The following is a 14063-nucleotide window of genomic DNA, read 5'->3' on the forward strand; positions in this document are numbered from 1 at the left end:
TTTTTCTTTGTTCATGTGCTTTGTTTCTTAAATTCCACATATGAGTGACATCATATGGTATTTGTCTTTCTGACTGATTTATTTCACTTAGCATCATACCCTCTGAGTCTATCCATGTTGTTGCAAATGGCAAGATCTCATTGTTTTATGGCTGACTAATTAATAGTCCAGTATATATATACATATATATATGTATATATATGTATATGTATATATATACCATATCTTCTTTATCCATTCATTTATTGATGGATGTTTGGGTTACTTCCATATCTTGGCTATTGCCAATAATGAAAAGATACCCAACATCACTAATCATCAGGGAAATGCAAACCAAAACCACAATAAGAGATCACCTTAAACCTGTCAGAATGGCTAAAATCAAAACCACCATAAACAACAAGTGTTGGTGAGGATGTGGAGAAAAAGGAACCCTCGTGCACTGTTGGTAGGAATGTAAATTGGTGCAGCCACTGTGGAAAACAGTATGGAGGTTCCTCAAAAAATTAAAAATAGAGTTACCATATGATCCAGGAATTCCACTATTCGGTATTTACCCAAAGAATATGAAAACTCTAATTTGAAAAGATATATTTACCCCTGTTTATTGCAGCAGTATTTACAACACCCAGGCTTCTTTAAAGAAGTAAGAAACTGGATTTGTACTATTCACCCAACCCTGCTCCAGGCACCTCACTCCCTTTCCTTTATGTACCCTTCTGTTCTGGGTCCATGGTTCTTGGTCAGGGTAAGGTCTGCTCTGGTCGTAACTGCACAAGGGCCTGACCCTAATGCTGCCCACTCCTTGCTCAGTTCTCCAGGTCAACACCCTCATCTTCCCTCTGCCACCTGCCTGGTGACACCCAAGCCTGGAAGGACCTTCAGTGACCACACTGCCTACAGAGAAGTCACATGTCTGTTTCTTGACCCATGGAGGGATTCTTTTTTACTTTTTTTTTTTTTTTTGACAGACAACATGTAAAAAACCAGCAGACTTCACAAAAATGCAGATTTCTGACTTCCCTTGACATATCACAAACTAGCCAAATAGCCAAAGTCAGCCAGAGCTCCAAAACAGCTTCCCTCACAGTCAGCCAGAGCTCTAAGACAGCTTCCCTCAGCTAGGAAGACTCTCACTGTGCTGACCAAGCCCCCCAACCAGACCCCCTCTCTGCATCACACGAGCTTCCCAGTCCCTGTGAGCATCTGGCATTCAAGCCCTGGGATAATAATGGACTTCCGGTTTCTCAGCTGGAGACTCAAGGTGCTCCACCACCTGCCCACCGCACCTATCCAAACTCCTCTACCAAGACCCCTGGAAAATCTCCCTGCTTCCAGGCCTCTGTGGGCAGCTATTCTACTCACAGCTTAGAATGCCCTGTCTGCTCTTTTGTTTACTCGACTCTTGATGGAGTGTCTCCTCTCCAGAAATTCCTCCTGACCACCCACGCCACAAAGAGCTCTCCTTCCCCCAGAGCTTGAGCAAACAGTTCTCATACCCACCACTGCACATTGTTAGCTCTTTCTGTGAGTGTGGCCTGTTTTCCCAGCCAAATCATCAACTTCTTGAGGAGTTCACCAGGTGCTTACACTTGTTTGCCTCACCCAGGGGGTCAGCCACGGGCTTTGCCTAGAGAAGGTTCTGGACAAAGATGAATTGGTCAAGGGTTATCATCCATATCATCACTCAGCTAAAGGTTAGACTCTCCCACTTCTCCAGGCTCATTTGTCTTCACTCCACTGGGTCCCCCTTTCCTCCTCCCAAATGTACCTAAGACCCCAGTCTCCTGAAAACTCTCCAAAGAGGACTTGTTTTCTGCTCCATGGATAAATGTCTCCATCTCCTCCACTCTCTGCACATATCCTAGGGCCAAGCACAGAACTTGGCACATGACAGAAGCTCAACAAATACACATTAAGTGAAAAGCACCTTACTTTTTATTCCCAAATCTTTGTTTATGCTGCTTACTCGGCCAAGCTGGCTCTGTGCCCTTCTCCCTTTCCACGAATGACTCCATTCTATGGGGCTTAGAGATCCCCTATCCAACATTCCTGTCTCTTCCCCTACTCCCTTCCCTTACTCAAGGTACCCCTCTGCCTAGGCTCCCACAGCTCTTTGCTCTTGCCTATCACGGCCATTACCAAATGGTGGCACAGTTATTTGCACAAGTCTGCCTCTCCTGTAGATGTCAAGTTCTCCCAGTGCCAGGACTGTGTGACCTCCTTCCATGTGCCTGCCCAGCTCCAAGCCGTAAGTCAGCACACCCAGCCCACAAGGGAGGTGGCGTGATCTTCATGTCACCAATGAGGGAATGGAAGCAGGGACCCAGGATCTGTGCATGCGTGCACATGTACAGAGAGCAGAAGGAGGCAGGGAGATAATGAGTTTGATGGAAAGACTTCATTCTATTGTCAGGATGAAGGCACAAGAAGGGCAGCATGTTCTTTCAATGTCATAGTTAGGGCGTGGTTTGACAGCCTTCCCTAGGGATGTCTCAGTATCTAGGGGAGGGCACCTTTGTTTGGCTTGTTTAAAGGCTCAGAATCTGTGAAGCTGCATGTTCACATGTGGGGTTTTGCCCAGTAGAAAGATAAACGATTTTTGTTCAGTAAAAAAAAATAATCCCAAAGTGATGATTTTACTGCCCTGGAAACCATTAATTAGATCTGTGTCTAATCTAGCAATCTTATCCCAACATTCCTTCTCCAGTGCCTATGTAACTCCACTTTGTTATCATGTGGGTTCCCCCATTAAGGAGCTAAATGCAATTTTTGACATGTGCACAGGCTATATGTGTCCGAGTCACATTTTTAACTTGCAGAAAATTCTACTTTGACACCAAGCCTGCCACCAACCCTGACAGTGTGGGCAAGTCTCTCCCGTCCCTCTTTGGGGCTCGGGCTCCTTGCCAGTAACATAAGGAAGTGGGTCTAGGTGGTGAACTACAAGCCCTAGGAATCTTTGAGTTTAATACAAAACCTTAGAATAATTTCCTCAAAGGGTTGAACATCTTCTGGAGTTATTTTCAAAAACAACAACAGCAGCAGCAGCTAAGACTTCTCCAGCCCCAGGTATCCCACGCTATTCCATCTAATTCACACAGCACGACGTAGGTGCTGGCACCACTAGTCCCACTGACCGAGGAGGTTAAGCAAGCTGAAGCATGGTGGTTTTTAATCAGGAGACACTACATTCATCCCTCTGTCTGTGTTTCCTTCCATTCATCTCTCCGCCTCCTCAGCCAGCCAGCTAACCCAGAACAAAGATGGCTCCCACTCACTTTCGATCTACTTGGCTGAAATGACATTTAGAAGAGGTAGCAATTGCTTTTAGCTGTGGGGTCCAAGAAGAAGACTTGATGCAAGAGATGCCATTTTGAGCTTCATTCACAAACTAGCCAAAGAGCCAAATCAACCTCCCTGAAGGTTCATGTGAGCATACTTGGCTGAAGGAACTGTGGGTGGCAGAAATACACAATGACCAGGGAGCAGTTGTGGCGGGATGCTGAGAAGGCCTTGGGGGAAGGCAGATGGCAGCAGATGGGGATGGAGAGAGAGACTGATTGGTCTCAGTGTATGTCAATACCTGATTGAGAATCAGGATAAGTAAGCTTCCTTGACCTGATGCTCCTCCACACTCACCCAGACCTTGAGTACCAGGTGTGGGAGTGAATGAGCAGAGACAAACCAGAGTCCTGAACTCTTGGACAGTAAACAATCATGGAGGGAATCTACTCCAACCACTAGCCTCTCTTTTCCAACACATGGCCCTGAGCTAATTTAAGCTAGTCTGAGCTCACTTTGCAAGCAGTTGTCACGCTGAGCTACATCAAAAGACTCCTGAGGCCTAAATATTTAACAACCAGAACACTCCCTCCATCCATCAGTTTGGTAATTCTATCCAAGGGGGGGAAAAAAGCTATTGGGGTTTCTTTTCTGGCCTGCTCATTTCTTATAAACGTGCCAGGACCATTTACAGCTCACAACCCACTGCTTTCTAAACATTTACACGTTTTTCCCTCTTAACACATCCTTGGCCATCAGATTAAGTGGTAGGTCACAGGGGCTGGATGTCAAGGCCTTGGAACCTTTGGGTTTTGTCCAAACCTGCTTTCAGATGACTTTTGTGCCAACCTCCCCCATCAGCAAACATTGGGATCGTCAGAGTCCTTCAGACTTGCGGATGCCCTGGTCTGCCCTGCACCCCCTCTCAGGAACATAAGGTAGGGCAGGTAAAGACCCCTAAGAAGGCACAGATGTGAGAATTTTTACCAGCTGGGCTTCTGGTGGGCAAGACAGTGGCTTTGCCCATGACCCCAAGGGCTGAGTGGCTGCCAGCATTTCACAACATCCCGATTCCCAGAAAGGGGGGTTAGAGTGTCTCTGTTGGGGGAAGGAAGCCACCCACACCAAACTTCCTAGACCGTGAGCACAGAAATCTCACAGAAGGCCTAAGTACACACATACAACATTCCTGCCCTTTGTAAGGGTGCAGTCTCTCAGTCTGTCTCTGCAACCAGAGAACATAATTATGGCCAGCTGAGAAACGTCAAGGCGAGGAGGAAGCCATGTGGGCTGGAGAAGGGGGGAAATCTTCATGAAGGAACTGTAGAGAAACGGCCTCGTGGGCGGGGGAACGGCAGGAGCAAAGGCAGGGAGGTGAGCCTGGGTGTGGGCAGGCTAGCAGAGGGGATCAATCTCCCACAGTCACGTGGCTCCTGCTGGCCCCACCTCCCAACTCAGGGGCAATTCTGAATACAGAGAGGCACACAACCTTCAGAGTTGGACCTGAACTTGGATCCTGGTGCCTTCCCCTACTGGCTGTCTGTCCCCTGCAAGGTCCTCAACATCTCAGAGCCCTGCCTTCCTCATCAGCAAGCAGGGCGCTGACATACACCTCCTAGCAGCACCAAGGGGAGCACTGAGGCTGTGGAGGAGCAGGCGTGTGCCTGGGGCTACTGAGCAGCACCAGCTACAGCCCTCCAGACCTGCACTCATCACACTGGCGTCTGAGCCACAAGACTTGCAAGCATTTTAAAAGACAGAGACCAAGCCTTTGGACTCTATCCGCAGTGCCTTGCCATAGTGCCTTTGCCAAGAGACAACCATGATGAACACAGACCCCCCCCCCTCCAGGAGTGACCTGCTGCCCAGCTGCTGAGAGGGTTGTCTGAAGCCTCTTTAAGGCATGCTCAGCCAAAGAGAACTGCCTGGCCCAAGCATGCCCTTTGGGGCTGGCCCACACCCTATGGCTGACTGGGCTGGGGAATAGAGGTCCACGTCAACGCATCCTGGGACAACGCTGGCAGACCATCTCGGTTCCAGCTATCTCCATGGGGTTGGCCGAGCTGCCATTGCTCTGGGCAATGCTATTCCACTCCTCGCATGGGCACTGGGCCCATGGACACTCTGTAGTAAACATCCTGCACACACTCGACTCTGCCTCAGAGTCTGCTTCCCAGAACCCGACCTGCAGCAAACCCTGTGTTTGTGGATTGAATAAATGTCTGAAAACAAGACTCACTGCCTGCTAAATCCAAAGTGTTCCCCAGATGCCATGTGCCCAGCCAGGTGGTGGTCCTGGCCCTTGTATGTCCTAGGCACTCTTGCTGCTGGCATGGCCAAGAGACCAGGGTAAGGAAAATGGCATGTGGGGGGCTGTGACCGCCCCAGTGGCCATACTTGCCCACGGGCAACTCCCCCTTCCAGGAGAATCAGGCAGCTGGTTGCCAATGGGGTCTAGGAAGTTTCAGGTAGAGGGTGGGATCTGTAGACCTTCTCCACCACAAAAGCCACCAGGTTCACTTTCCCCACATAGCTGGGACAGTCAGTCCTGGGCACAGGCGGGGGGGCGCACAGGGGAGAAACAAATGAGGCCATGAAACACACCGAGGGGGCGCCTGGGTGGCTCAGTTGGTTAAGCGACTGCTTTTGGCTCAGGTCATGATCCTGGAGTCCCGGGATCGAGTCCCGCATCGGGCTCCCTGCTCGGCAGGGAGTCTGCTTCTCCCTCTGACCCTCCCGACCCTAACCCCTCTCATGTGCTCTCTCTCTCTCAAATAAATAAATAAAAATCTTTAAAAAAAAAAAAAAGAAAGAAAGAAACACACCGAGGGAACCCTGCAATTTGACAGTACCCACATTTTTTTTTTATTTGACAGAGAGAGAGAGAGAGACAGCTAGAGAGGGAACACAAGCAGGGGGAGTGAGAGAGGAAGAAGCAGGCTTCCCGCCGAGCGGGGAGCCCAATGCGGGGCTCGATCCCAGGACCCCGGGATCATGACCTGAGCCGAAGGCAGACGCTTAACGACTGAGCCACCCAGGCGCCCCGACGGTACCCACATTTTTATCCAAAGAGTCACTGAGGGCCTTCAATGGTTCAGATAAACACAAATGATGAAGGATGGTCACTTCAAGGCATTATTTGGAAGAGCACCCTGAGGGCAGAGGAAGCTCTTCCCAATAACGAAAGAGAAACATTTTTTTTCTAGAAGATAAATGGCCAATTCCAAAATAATTATTTTATCAACTGCTGCATAAGCTTTTTTTTAAGTTAATTAAAAAAAAAAAAAAAAGCCAAACATGAAATGCTTCACTTTTCAAATGAAGAGTTGGAACATTTAGATTTAAAACGCCAGTAAGTTCTTTTAGGCAGTGACGTGAAGAAGAGAGGGAGCTGGCCGAGCCCACACGCCCTCGGGCCTGCTCAGAGCCTGGCAAAGAGCCTGGCACAGAGGGGGCAGCCGGAAAAGAAGGGGGCACAAGTGGGATCTAAGGCAGGTCTGCCCACAGTGCACTCCAGGGCAGCCTCCCCGGCCCGCTTGGGGCAGAACCAGCTTGCCTTAGAAGTCCCAGGTCACCTTTGCCCAACCTGCACCCAGAATGGCCTTTTCTACTTCAGAACCCTACCACCTGTGCATTCTCCCAAGCAAGGGCCTTGCTGCAAAGGACCCGAATCTCCAGCAGTCTCATCTGCAGCCTCACAAAGGAGGCCTGCGTCCTGTCCCACTTCCAAGGACAAGGACAATCCCTCTGTGATTCCTGTTTGTGGAAAAAGAGGTAGGCCAAGGAGCAGTGGCTGCTGGTCTTCCCTGCCTCGAGGACAGGAACTCCTCCTGATTTTAGAGGAGGGAAGTGGAGGCCTGATAGGCAGCATCATCTGAGAAGGGGCCCACCTGGGCTTCCAGAGAAGGGGGCATAGGTGGAGCTCCAGCCTCCCCCCAGACCCAACCCTGTAATCCAAGCAGCTAGGTTTTTGTCCATTTACACAGAGCTCTGGGCCTTTACAAGTATGAAAGCAACTGCCTTAAAAGATCTCTCCTACTAGAGATCCTGGGGAGGAGGGGCCATAAGTCAGCCCACTTAGTGGCTGTGCAACCATCAGCAAGTTACTCAACCACTCTGAACCTGGCATAAAACAGCAGTTTTAACAGTGTCTGCCTCGTGGTCTGGGCACGAGGGTTAAAGGAGGCCCACTAAGTACTTCACCCCCTGCTTGACTCTTAGCGAGCTCTCAATAAGCATGGAAAGCCACTGATAGCATATAATAGCTTCCTTAAATGAGCATTTGCCCTTTTTAGTGCCTGAAGCAGATGAGCTTCCAATCCTAGGGTACAAAGGCAAAGAAGCTTTATTTCTTTTACTAAGTTTAAAGAAGTCCCCAGTGTTTAAATTGCTTCAAGTCTGAGAAAAGAAGCCACGGTTCTGAACATGCTTGCCCTCATCCACCTGAAGCGACACTGGTCACCACAGCCCCAGAGTGCCCAGAAGTCAATGAGCCATGACAATAAAATGCATTGCCTCACCCCTCCAAGCGGAAGGGTTCCCAGAGACCTCGGCGAGGTGGTAAGGCCGCTGCTCTTCTGGAGACCACGTGTTCGCACTTCCCCTCGACCCCACCCTCATCTCACAAGTACCTGAGGTCTTGGGGCAAAGGCTTAGCTACGAAATATTTAAGACATTTGCTTTTGCCTTGAGCCTTTAGGGAGAGAAAGAATTGTCTCTTGCTAAGGTGAGGGCCACCAAGCTGGAGAGCTCACTCTGCCAAGCTCCCCGTTCTCTGGCTTCAGCACAAATGCTCGTGTGATGTCTCCCTCCAGCCATTTGCATTCAGGGGGAAAAAAAAAAAAAAAAAAAAAAAAACCTGGCTCAGGAATCTGGAGACCAGGATTAGGTCAACTGTCACTACTGGTATGCTGTATGTCATCAGGCAACTGACATCACCTCTCTGATCTCCAGCTTCCACACTGTAAGGAAAGATCTTAGTTCCAGGTCTCACTCCTTTTAGGACATGTGAGATGTTCAAGTGCCAAATAAGGTAATGTTATGAGAGAGAGCATGCTGACAACTGAAAAGTACTATGTGCAAATATAAGGCACTATTATCTTCATTATAAACCCACTAAACTATGGTGATCACTTGGCAGGAAGGATATAAGGAAGTAATTTGAAGACAGAATTACTATTCATTGTAGAACTATTTGTATAATGTTGTAAATGACAGCTCTTGGCCCCATCCTCTGATTCAAATTAAAAGCCTTATTCCATGGCCCCTACATGTACCTTCATTTTCACTGTTCAATTACAAACACCAAAATGAGGTGCAGATGACACCCTTGGTAATTGTCTGGTTTCTACTGAGAGCTTCTTGCTTCCTAAGCATTGTTTCATTTGATGTTTGGGGAATGACAAGGCTTTCCCCTGACACCGTAGATAGAAAACACTGTCTGTTTAATGATTTCTATGTTAAACTGAGTAATAAATAACCGAGAAAGACAACAGGCCAAGTAAGAACTCTTCGACGAGAGTAGTTAACAGAAAATTGTGATCCACACACCCCGACCAAAGACCATTGTCCAGTAGAGAATAGTTCTGGTTCTAATGAAGGAAAAAAGCAACCTAATGTTATTGTATTTTAAAGAGAGAAGGATTAAAATCATCAATTTTTAAACCAAAGCACAAAACTTCCTTCTATTTAATTAACAAGAAGAATACAAGAATTCTTTCCTGTGGGTATTTCAGGAATACTAATAGGTACAGAGAAAAAAAAAGGAAAAGTAAAGAAGACAGATGAATAAATATATAGGCAGAGAAAACAAGAGTGATAGAAAAGAGAAGTGATTAAGAAGGCATCTAGGAGGCAGAGAAAACCAGACATAGGTAGGCAGAAAAGAAAACAGTCAACCAACCAAATGACAACCATAAAATGAGAAATAAAGAGCAACTGTCATAAAGTGACCTCTAATTTGGAAGATTAGCACCAAAAGCTTTTAAAGCTATGTTACAGATTTACAAGTACAGAAGTTAAAGGGTCTGTAACCTCCCGCTAACTGCTTCCTTGATGAGGTAAGATCACGTCAAGACTACATCCAGCACACGCGCCAGCTGCCCCACATCCCTACCCCAGAATGCCACGCCACATTATTTTTCAACAGAAAACATTTGACGTCTACAAGGGTCAGCACTTCCATCAGGCCTGCCACTTACCAAGGCAATTTCCTCACCTGTAGAGTCCTTAGAATGGGGATGAACATTCCACCCCATTGCAGGAATGTGAGGGTTACAGGTAATGGAGGGAGGGCACCTGGCACCAAACGCCGCACTTAATAAATCCTTAATAAATAGTACCGTTTATTATGGGCTGGGGTAACGAAGAGGGAGAAAAGAATGACTGTGTGTATAAACAAAAATATGTGGAAATTTTAGAACATCATTTGAAAGGTCTTTATTAGGTTAAAGGTGTCATATTCAGCACCAGGCTCCTGTCATGCCCAACACAAAGAATATTCAGTCTCTATCAAAGACCTACACACTGCACCTCCTTCCTGCCCCTGGGTTTCCGCACAGAGCCCTCCATCTCAGTGGGTCCCCCTCCCCATGAGTCTTCTTTAGAAAACCCAGCCTGGAATCTAATTTTAAAGCATTCCCCTTATTCCAGGTCATCATTCAGCCTATGGTTCAACCACAGAATCACTTCTGTTTCCTTCCTTCATTTCCCTTACAAAGGAATCCTTTCATCTGGAGCCCTGAGGCATGGCTCCTTTGAAGAGACTGTCTTCCAGCATTACTTTCTTGTTCAGCCTACCTTGCCAAAGAATGAAGGCACATTTCAGGAACTGGCAGAAAATGTGCATCCTTCTCTCCTTAGTGTCCTACTCATGAATGTTTCGTCCCTCAAAAGTACTCACGAGCAAGCCATAGATCCACATCCAGCCTGAGCCTATCATGTTGTAAGTGCTCAGATGAATGTCAGCTGAAGGAAGGATCATGTATGTTGGCCTTCACAGCTTTGCTTCTAGCAGTCCGTTCCTTCAGAACATCTGTTCCTCTCCCCTTAACCTAGTGAATCCCTGCTGGTACTTCATATTAAAGATGCCTCTGCTTGGAAGGAAGGATGTGCCAAGTATCCACCCTATTTACTTTAAACAGAATAGTGGGCATGACAATGTGAAATGACTTGAGGACACTCAGTCCCAAACGTTAGGACCTCTTAGGAAGTCAATATTGATAGCTTATTCCTGAGCAACTCTATGCCTTTCTAATATTAGAGTTCCATTGGGGTGAAAATGGCATTCATATTTCTCTCCGAGGGGCTCTGAATTAGACAACCAAGGAAAGATGACTTACACCAAGATGGACCTATGAGACCCCATTAGGCTCTCATCCACTCATTCAACATTCATTGGGTCAGCACCTACTGTATTCCAGGAACTGGATACGAAGGATACAGCAGTGGTCCAAAGAGACAAAAATCCCTGCTTTTATGGAGCTAGTATGTCGTCTAGTGGGGATGGGAGAAGATACATAATAAATAAAATGAATAAGCAGAGTATATATTAGAAAACTATGAGTGTTATAAAGAAAAAAGAGAAAACAGGAAAGAGGAGTAATTTAAAATAGGGAGAAATTTGCTAAAAAGTGGTGGAAAGTTACAGAAAATACAAAGAAAGCTCCTTCAGGAAAAGTGTGATGCTTGGTGCTAATTTGCTATGCAAACTTGGGCACGTCCTCTGCTCCCCCCCAAGCCTCAGTCCCTGTCTTTGCAGAACTCCCTATGCAGCCTTCTAGCACCGATGCAGCACTTCTCTAAGCAATAGGCAGCAATTTGTTTTTATTTTATTTATTTATTAGAGAGAGAGAGAGAGCGCGCACACACAAGCGGGGGAGGGGAGTGCAGAGGGAGAAGCAGACTCCCCGCTGAGCAGGGAGCCCAACATGGGGCTCGATCCCAAAACCCTGGGATCATGACCTGAGCTGAAGACAGACATTTAACCGACTGAGCCACCCAGGCGCCCCAACAGGCAGCAATTTGAATTGAGATGGGAGTCTTTCAAGATCTAATCATTGCAGTCTAAGGTTCAATGACATGAAGAACATCCCCACATCCACTGGAGATCCCAACAAATCCTGCATGCATACCTTTGGTCCCAAATAATTGTGAAGGCAATCACACATTCACTTGTGATTTTATTTTCTTCAACTGTTGACTTAGAAACAACTTTAAATCCAGGCCTTCCTTCCCCTCAGATACCCTCAAGACACCCTCCTGATAGCCACAAACCCCTACAAAGGGTCATAAGGGTCTCAGTGGGACTCAGAGCAAGGACGCTGGGCCACCTGGCTTCAAACACCTTCTTCTCCTGGAACCACACAAGTGGGCACAATAGGCTTGAGTTCAGTTAAGTTAGACCCGTCCTAATGAGGTGGCACCCAACAAAGGGTTTCCTATTTGTGGACCTTTTCTTCCCTCTTTATTTCCCATGGAGCTGATATAAGCCTCAGGAGAAGGCCATTTATCTAGGAAAAGTCCAACAAGCACTCACCATCACATCTGATTAAAAGCTCCCTTTGGGGTGATTCCTTTGTGTGTCAGAGTCAGCATTCTTCCGGCCAAAGAAGCGGTGGTGTGCAGGTTGGGGAGGGTCTGGAGGCTCCTGGAACAGCCACTGGCCCCCATGCAGTGCCTGATGGGAGCTGATCTTCATTAGATTCTTCCTATGTGCCAGACACAGTTCTATGTGCCCTACATGTATCAACTCCACTCATAACCCGATGAAATAGGTGTTATTCCCATTATACAGAAGAAGCAATCAAGACATAGTAAAGCAGCTTGTCCAAGGTCACAAAGTTTGTAAAGGGGAGAGAAGAGCCCAGACCCTGCCTTTATCCACTAATACTAGAGAGCAGCGCTGTCAAAAGAAATATAATACAAGCCACATATGTAATTTTAAATTTCGTAGGAGGCACATATTTTTGACACTTAACCGATTTACTTACAACCAAAAACAGATTTAGAGACAGTAATATTCCAAATGGGGAAGGAAATCTTCAAATTGCTTTCACCTAATGCTCAGATACATTGATTTTCTTATACATTTTCCTTTAAGGTTGCAGTGTTGGCTGCCATTTTCCCATCTGTTCCTTCTTCAGAAGTCTTGGTCTTTTTCTAGTATACGGGTAACTCACCACAAGAGATCCTGACCTCACTCCTGGGTAGACCTAGTTAGTCTGAGCCAATCGGGTGGTCTCATTCCTTTGTCCGCATTTGGTTTAGGATGACACCTGTAGCTCACTCCTGACCCATAAGATAAACAGGAAAGTGTCCTGGGGACTTCTGGAAAAATGATCAAGACTCCGAAGAAAGAGACCTAGAAGAGACGGTCCTTTTCCCATCAGACTTTTTTTTTTTTTTTTTTTTTTTTTTTACTTTTTGCTTTCTTTTAATTGTGGTAAAATATACATAATGTAAGACTCATCATTCTAAGCATTTTTAAGTAACAGTTGAGTGGCATTCAGTACATTCACACTGTATAATCCTCACCACTACCCATCTAAGAGCACATTTTTAAAAAATAAAAGGAAACAAGTGACATTAATTTTAATAAGGAAGTTTATTTAACCTAAATTAGGTTCTAGATAGGTTGTCCAAAATGTGATCATTTCAAGATGCCATCAATACAAAAATTATTAAGTATTCATGATATTTTTCCATCTTTCTTTTCATACTAGCTTTTATACCTACAGCACACATCAATTTGGACTGGCCAAGTTTCAAGTGCTCAATGGCCACCTGAGGTTAGTGGCTCCCATGTCGGACAGCCTAGGTCTGGAGCTTCTTCAAGCCTACGCGCTCTGGGCCAGCTCCCGGGCCTCCCCAGGGGAGAGGAGCAAGCCATCTGTTGATGAAAGGTACGTGCGCCACCATGAGCCCTCCAGAGAAGCCTGTGACTCACTGCAGGACCCTACACAGTGTCTGACTCTAATGGGTCTAGATCCACATCTCTAACATTCCCCACCCCGGGGATCTCCATCATCATGCTCACACACAGCAGAAGCTTGGGAGCCTAAAGGAGAGCTTTTCCTGATGGGACAAATCTTGTGCCTCTAACCGCCCACCTGCGGGTCCATGTCCAAACTGAGAGTGACCTCAGCAACGGAAGCACAGACAGCACCTACGTAACCACTCGGGTATTCCCGGGTGAAACCAATAATAAATAAACACATGCCTATGTGAAAGGAGAGAAGCGTGTGTGGGCAGGATTGAGGCAAACCGTGGTTGCCATGGAAACCAGCCAGCCTCACTCCAGACTGTTTCCTGACACCTTGATCACTTAGTGGCTGATGAAGCCCAAAGGACATTGTCCCTGTACCTCCAGAAGCCTTCCAAATGGGCCCATTATGATGAAAGCAGATTGAAAAGCAAATGGTTAAGTATTTCTTTCCATCCATCATCACCTTCACTTCTTGTTCTCAGCATGACCCAAAGGAGACAGAAATAAAACCAACTTTGTCTCAGAGAGAAACGGTGGAAGGGCATCACAGTGTGACAAAAGGGGTGAGGTGGCCCCCAAAAGGGAAACAATGAAACTGTGCTACCTGTCCACCATAGTCAATGCTTGACTGGACAAATGGTTACGGCCTCAGGTATTTACTACCCGCCCAACCTGATGTGGAATGCACCCTCTATGGCAAATCCCTGCTTTGAGTTTCTCTTCCTGGAGCCGTGTCTTTGGGATCTTCCAGTTCATTCTTTCACAGATTCATTCCTTCCTTCACTCATCCTTT

At 46.7% G+C, this 14063-nt stretch overlaps 1 protein-coding gene across 20 annotated transcripts in view; it reads right to left on the reverse strand.

The window, feature by feature from the left end:
- KCNMA1 (potassium calcium-activated channel subfamily M alpha 1) overlaps positions 1 to 14063 on the reverse strand; it is a 734101-nt gene that overhangs the window by 484013 nt on the left and 236025 nt on the right. The window contains exon 3 of one of the 20 annotated variants that reach the window (XM_064594878.1): positions 11140 to 12646. The exons of the other annotated variants lie outside the window; for them this stretch is intronic. Within the exon in view, the coding sequence (XP_064450948.1) occupies positions 12482 to 12646 (165 nt within the window). The 3' untranslated portion in view covers positions 11140 to 12481. Of the gene's footprint in view, positions 1 to 11139; positions 12647 to 14063 lie in introns of those variants that run through there. 20 annotated transcript variants of the gene reach the window in all.

The sequence above is a fragment of the Mirounga angustirostris genome, unplaced genomic scaffold, assembly GCF_029215605.1.
Source record: "Mirounga angustirostris isolate CCGP_5_RB_7025 unplaced genomic scaffold, mMirAng1.0.hap1 SCAF_6, whole genome shotgun sequence".
NCBI classification, from domain to species: domain Eukaryota; kingdom Metazoa; phylum Chordata; class Mammalia; order Carnivora; family Phocidae; genus Mirounga; species Mirounga angustirostris.